The sequence below is a fragment of the Chrysemys picta genome, chromosome 16 (genome assembly GCF_011386835.1).
Source record: "Chrysemys picta bellii isolate R12L10 chromosome 16, ASM1138683v2, whole genome shotgun sequence".
Taxonomy (NCBI): domain Eukaryota; kingdom Metazoa; phylum Chordata; order Testudines; family Emydidae; genus Chrysemys; species Chrysemys picta.
In genome coordinates, this window is record NC_088806.1 from 11,581,265 (window position 1) to 11,587,460 (window position 6,196).

General features: G+C 57.3%; 1 protein-coding gene and 1 long non-coding RNA gene across 10 annotated transcripts in view; one reads left to right on the forward strand and one right to left on the reverse strand.

Moving 5' to 3' along the window:
- The window catches only part of LOC135972170 (zinc finger protein 501-like), a 55,376-nt gene extending 54,958 nt beyond the window's left edge, over positions 1-418 (reverse strand). For 2 of the 9 annotated variants that reach the window (XM_065569583.1, XM_065569581.1), the window contains exon 1: positions 90-418. In XM_065569583.1, the coding sequence (XP_065425655.1) occupies positions 90-398 (309 nt within the window). In that variant the 5' untranslated portion in view covers positions 399-418. The remainder of the gene's footprint in view (positions 1-89) is intronic. The other 7 variants (XM_065569582.1, XM_065569590.1, XM_065569591.1 and 4 more) reach the window with 7 other exon arrangements.
- Positions 419-428: 10 nt separating this feature from the next.
- Positions 429-5,349, forward strand: LOC135975995 (uncharacterized). Its single transcript, XR_010593228.1, has 3 exons — positions 429-1,816; positions 3,945-4,152; positions 5,104-5,349. It is a non-coding gene; the product is annotated as an uncharacterized LOC135975995 (long non-coding RNA).
- The last annotated feature ends 847 nt before the right edge of the window (positions 5,350-6,196 follow it).

Consider the following 6,196-nt stretch of genomic DNA (forward strand, 5'->3'; position numbering starts at 1 on the left):
CGCACCGGGACCCTCCGCCTCACCCCAGCTTCCGGCCTGGCCCAGGGCGGGGGGTCGCGGGGCTTCCCCCCACCCCACTCGGCTCTTACCGGCTCTCCCGCGGGCCCGGAGCTACCCCCGCAGCGGGCCCGGAGGTGACGGATCCCGTGAGGCGCCGGGCCGAGAGAACGAGACACGTGACGGTTGCGGCCGTTAGGGCCGTTGGAGCGCACCGCGCGCGGCGTTGGTAGGCGGTATTGCCCCTCCGTTGGGGGCGGGGTTCTCCACAGCCCCGCTCCGGGCCCCTCCTTCCGCTCCCGGTCCCGGCCCCGCCCAGCCCGCGCTCCCGGATCACACGGGGACAGCAGCGGAAGTGACTTTAGGCCTGGGGTCGGACGAACGAGGATCGAACGGAGCATGCGCAGCAACAGCTTCTGAAACCTTCCCTTACCTAAGCTAACTAGGGCGGAAGCGCCCATGGGGCAGGCTGGGAAATGTAGTTCCGGACTCTCTCTGGACCGGAAGTGATGTCGGGCCGGGGGCTGGGCCCGGCTGCGAATACGCTCGGGGCGCTGCGACTCTGGCTGGGTCGTGCGGGGCCGTTGGAGCCGAAGAAGAGTTTTGTGTCTCCCGGCTCTGGGCATGCGCAGATCGGCGGGGCTTCCCCCCAACGGACACTGGGGCAGAGTCACCGCCCGGCCCCAGCCCCGCACCTGGGCAGGAGCGAGTCCGCCCCACACGTGTCCCCGCCCCACGCGGGGCCTCCCCTCCCCCTCTCCCGGGGTCTGCGTTGGGGGCGGGGCCTGTCATTAGCCCCGACCTGCCCGGAGCCTGCAGGGAGCGAGCTCAGAGCCCCCAGCCCGGGTGGGAGGAAGAGACGGGACCGGGGAGGGGGAGTAAGGGGGAGATGGGGGTAGATGGGACAGCGGAGGGGAAGGGGGAGATGTGGGGGGGATTCCCAGACCCGGGACCTGCCCAGACCCACTGGCTGCAGCCTCTCTGGGCAGATCGTCCCGTCCCGGGGAACAAGGAGCAGAAGGAGGCAAAGCCGGATTTGTCAGACACTGGCCAGTCGCGGGTTTCGTCGCCGTGTAGACGTGCCCTCACATTATGTCTACACTGCAATTAAGGGGCACCTGTCTCCAAGCCCGGGGCAGCTGGCTCAGGCATGTGGGGCTGGGGCTGCAGGGCTGTACCATGACAGTGCAGACATACGGGCTTGAGCCCAGCCACTGAGCCCCACGAGGGGGGAGGGTTTCCCAACCCAGCGGGAACACACGTATCTGCACCACAGTTCTGAGCCCCACAGCTTTAGCTCCAGGAGCCCAAGTCCGATGACCCAGGCCAGCCCTGCTGCAATCTTTATCCCGGGAGAGATGGACTCTGCGGGTACGTCTCCATTGCAATGTCAGCCCTGGTGTGCGCAAAGCACACCCTATTCACCACTGTCATATAATGATGCTATGGTTTGTACACAGTCTGTAGGGTGACCAGATGGCCCGATTTTATCGGCACTGTCCCGATATTTGCTTGTTTGTCCCATGTCCTGACCAGTGGCGGATTAATAATTTTGACACCCCTAGGCCGGGAAATAATTGCCGCCCTGACCCGCCCCGACTCCGCCCTTTTCCCGCCCCCATTCCAACCCCCTCCCCAAAGTCCCCGCCCCTCCCTTCCCCTATTGGATCCCTTTCCCCGGCCCCACCTCTTCCCCCAGCGCGCGGCGTTCCCCCTCCTCACCACTCCCTCCCTGCCCCACGAAACAGCTGTTTCACAGTGCAAGCGCTGGGAGGGGAGAGAAACAGGACATGGCGGCGCACTTGCAGAGGAGGCGGAGGTGAGCTGGAGCAGGTGGGTGGGGCGTGCAGGGGAGCTTCTGCCCCTGCAAATTTGCCGCCCTAGGCCTAAGCCTTGTTGGCCTAGGCAATAATACGGCACTGGTCCTGACCCATGTGCGGTCGGGACACTGGACAAACAAGCAATTTTGCCCTCCTGCAGGGACTCTCTCTCTCCCCTGCCCTGATTCTGCCCCCTCCTTCCCCTATTGGATCCCTCCCCAAATCCCCACCCTGGCCCCGCCTCTTCCCCAAGCAGGTGGCATTCCTCCTCCCTCCCAGGCTTACAGCTGTAATGGCGGCGCAAGCCTGGAGGGAGGGGTGGTGGCGGCTTCCAGTTCCTGGAGCTGGTGAGTCGTGAGTACGAGCTCCAGCACCGGGCGGGCAAGCGGGGCTGGCAAGGGGAGTGCTCCCCCAGGAGGGAGACGGGGGCACTCTGGGGCTCTGGACCCCGGCAGTGGCGGGAGAGAGCGGCTCGGGGCGCGTGAGCGGGCCATATAAAGTTTATCGGCTCGAGGGGGACCCCGGCTGGCTCCTTGCCCCTGTAGAGGGGTAGAGTCCCCGCCCCGTACCTGCTTCAGCATGTTTTGCTGGCCGCCGTAGGCCAGGTAAGGAGCCGAGTCCCCCCCTTCCCTTTCATCCTGGCTCCTCTGCTAAGCCCCCCCGTGTCCTTCCTGGGGGAGCAACCCCCTTGCCAGCCCCCCTTGCCCGCCCGGTGCCGGAGCTCGTACTCACCAGCGGCTCCAGGAACTGGAAGCCGCCACCAGCCCCTCCCTCCAGGCTTGCGCCGCCATTACAGCGGTAAGCCTGGGAGGGAGGAGGAATGCTGCTCAGCTGAGGAGCCAGGACGAGGGGGGAGAGGGGAACTCGGCTTCTTACCTGGCCTGCGGCAGCCGGGGACACATGCTGGCACGGGGCGGGGACGCTACCCCTCTACTAGGGCGAGGAGCCGGCCGGGGTCCCCCCTGAGCCGATAAACTTTACATGGCCCACTCGCACGGCCCGAGCCGCTCTCCCACACCCCTGCCAGGGTCCGGAGCTTTGCGCCTCTGTCGCTTGGCTGCACTCCAGCGGCTCCTTCCCAGCGGGGCCTGCTAATTTCCCCGGCCCCTGTGAAACAGCATTTTTTTTTTTTTTTTGCTCTGCCCCCCTATCCCGATATTTCGTTTCTGTGGTCTGGTCACCCTAACAGTCTGCCTGGTGAGGTATCCGTTCAAAAGCCGTGATCTGTTGAACATTAATATCTTGTTGGATGGCGTCTGCTCGCCTTGTTTGGGACGTGATGAAGTTTTGCTCTGTAACATTTACATAAGGATGGGATCTTTTCTAGCTGGGGAAATCTAAGATGTTTATACCATAATCAGCTACGTGGTCAGTGGATGTTTTGCTCTGTGTGCGTTACTGAACTATGTTACAAGGTTTGCAAATGCCCACAACCAGCCTTTCTGGTGTCACAGTGGAGGAGCCAGACTTGCTGCTGGCCCATTGAAGGAATCCACGCTCCCAAGGACTATCCCAGGAGCCATGTACAATGCAGACTTCTCCGAGATAGCCCGGAGACAATGGACACTGCTTGACTCACATCGTAGCAAAGCAGCTTCCTAGCAAGTTGGAAGAAACTGTGAAAGAGGGGAAGAGACATCATGACCTGGCCTCTCTCCCCCACAACTCAAAACCTGGAAACGCACCTGGAGCACAAAGACTGAACTGAAAGAATTCAGAAATCACAAGAGAATAATAATAATACATTCAAATCAAAGTCCCCAAGCAGACTAGTATTGGTTTTTCAGCAGAAAATCTTCAGTTTGGGGGATTTTGTTTTCCAGTCAGACCTTGCCAAGGGAAGCAGAGAGAAAATGTTTGATTTCCTTCCCTCAGAACAGCTTGGCCTAGACACTCTTGCCGTGGGTCACTGTCGTGGCCTTGCTGAGGACTGGGGCATTTTAATAATTTTAATAATAATGGAGGTCTTGGGGTGTTTGGGGGAAATGATGAGGATGTCACCTTTTGAGATAAAAACTAAGAAATCCAGGACTAGAGAATTCTTTTAGAAATCTGGTATTTAGACATTTTATTTTAAGCAGGGGGGGGGGGGAAGGTCTGAGTTCCCGAGATTGCTTTTGTTTGCAGGAAGCAATATGCTGTGGTCTGTGATTGTACCAAAGAGGGAAGATGGTTGTTTGTAAAGGAAGAGAGAAGCCTGAAGGCCTTCGATGAGGATGGGATTCAAACCCACACATGCAGAGCACAATCAATTAGCAGCATCACCTTAACCATTCGGCCACCTCATCTGAGCTATCAGGGAAGGGACAGGAGGAGAAATCTAAGTCCAGCAGAGGTAGGGACAATAAGGAGTTTTTAAATACTAAGTGTAAGCAGGGTCTGAACGAGTTCCCCCCTCACACCTAGTGATGAGCTGGGGGAAATACTCGAGGAACAGACTGTGTTTGCACAGACCCGCCTACTCCACCTAGCTAGGCAGCATGATGGGGCGGCTTTGCCAAAAGGACCAGTTTGGGCTGATGGGGGTTACAAATCACATGAGTGCAATGAAATCTTGTTATCCTTCCTGGATGAGTAAAGGGCAGCAGAACATAGTCCTTCCTGCTTGAGGGGTGAGGAATACCTTTTATTGGACTGCATAGAAGTGATTGAGGGTGTCACCCTAAACCAGTGGTCCCCAAACTTTTCACACTGCCCTTTTATCTGTGTCTGCGGCCCCTTGGCAGCCACGGTCGAGAACTGGGGCTGGTAGCGGGACGGTGGCTTTCTGCAGAGAGGGGTGTGTATGGGGTAAGGGGTCAAGGCTGGGCCAGGAGCCAGGGGGGCAGGATTGGGGCAGAGTGGGGCTGAGTGGTGCTCCCTCCCTGCCCTCCATGGGAGCTGGCTTAGGCCCTGAGGTGCCCCCATGAACTTTCCCCTGTACCCCCTATGAAGCGTGCCCCACATTTTGGGGACCAATGCCCTAAACTGAACCCTACTCGCTAAGCAGGAGCTAGTGATACCAAATCCCCACCCTTTCTGCCTGCAGCCCCGCCCTCTTCCACCTCTTCCACGCCTTGCACCCACGGCCCCATCCACTATGTGATAATGTGGAAGCTCTTGAAGCCCCAAATCACTTCTGCCACCAAGATCAAGCATGGAGACTCTCCCCCTCCCCCCCCCAATGCCTTATGGCATTAGCTGTATTGGTGGGGAGGGAGCTCAGTGGCAGGGCACATGCTTTGCACATATGCTTTAGTGTGATAATTCTGCCGATGAACTGTTCTAAGATTGTCACTGTTTTCAGACAGGTCTCCCTGACATTTACATAAAGATGGGATCTTATCTAGCTGGGGAAATCTAAGATGTTTATACCACAATCAGCTACATGGTCAGTGGATGTTCATCACCCGATACACGGGATATCAAGAGCCCTGGGACTCTATTGGAAAAAGAGTTTTATGAATATTTTTTAACAGGTTCCCCCCACCCAAATATTGCAATAAAAACCCCAGTAAGTTCATATTGAAAATGGTTATTAATGTGGGGCCTCTAAAGTGAGCGTCAGACTCATGCTACTGCAATAATTGAACCGTGGTAAGCAGGGGTGTGGTGTGGAGGGTCCCTGGGGACAGAGAGAATCTGAAGTCCCTCAGAGTTAGGGGAACTAGGCAATGCGCAGTGAAAGGGCTTCACCGCCTGCACAGATGGGGCTGAGGGAATCGGCGTCTACTGGCGGCTGAGGGCTGGGATGGGGCTGCATGGGCAGTAGAACGGGAGGCAGGTTGGGACCGAGGAACTGGGGAACATTTCAATCCTTAACAACACAAAACAGAGAAACGCTCCCGAGTCTCTCCCAGGGAATTAACGTTTCTGTGCAGAAAGCTAAAGGTTTGAACAGAAAGGAGTGAAACCAAAGGGCCAGACGATGGCGCCAGAAGCCTAGGGATGATAAGCCCCAGAATTTCTGTGTGTGCCTGGGCTCTGGAAAGGGATTTGGTTCCACTTATTGCATTGCTGTGGCCGTGAGCATCCTGGGAATGAGCCATGTCGATGACCGTGACACCGGGTGTGAGGAGGCTTTAATCTGATTTCCAACGGAATAATGATTTTACACCTGAGTTATTAGCGGCAGCTTCCCAAGGGCAATTCCAACTGGTTCCTCCCAGAGATGGGTGACCGGGGAACAGGGAATCTCTCTGGCTCCCACTGTCAGTTCTCCAGTCTTTCTCCCTCCCTGCCCCACACTATCACATGCCCCCACTAGTAGTGAACTAATGGATCTAAACTGACCATCAACAAGTTTAACCCTTGTAATTAGGTGAAGGTTTCTAACCACCAGAGGAGTGAATTCTCCCAACCACATATTAACTTCCCCATCCCCCCCAGTGCAAGGACTC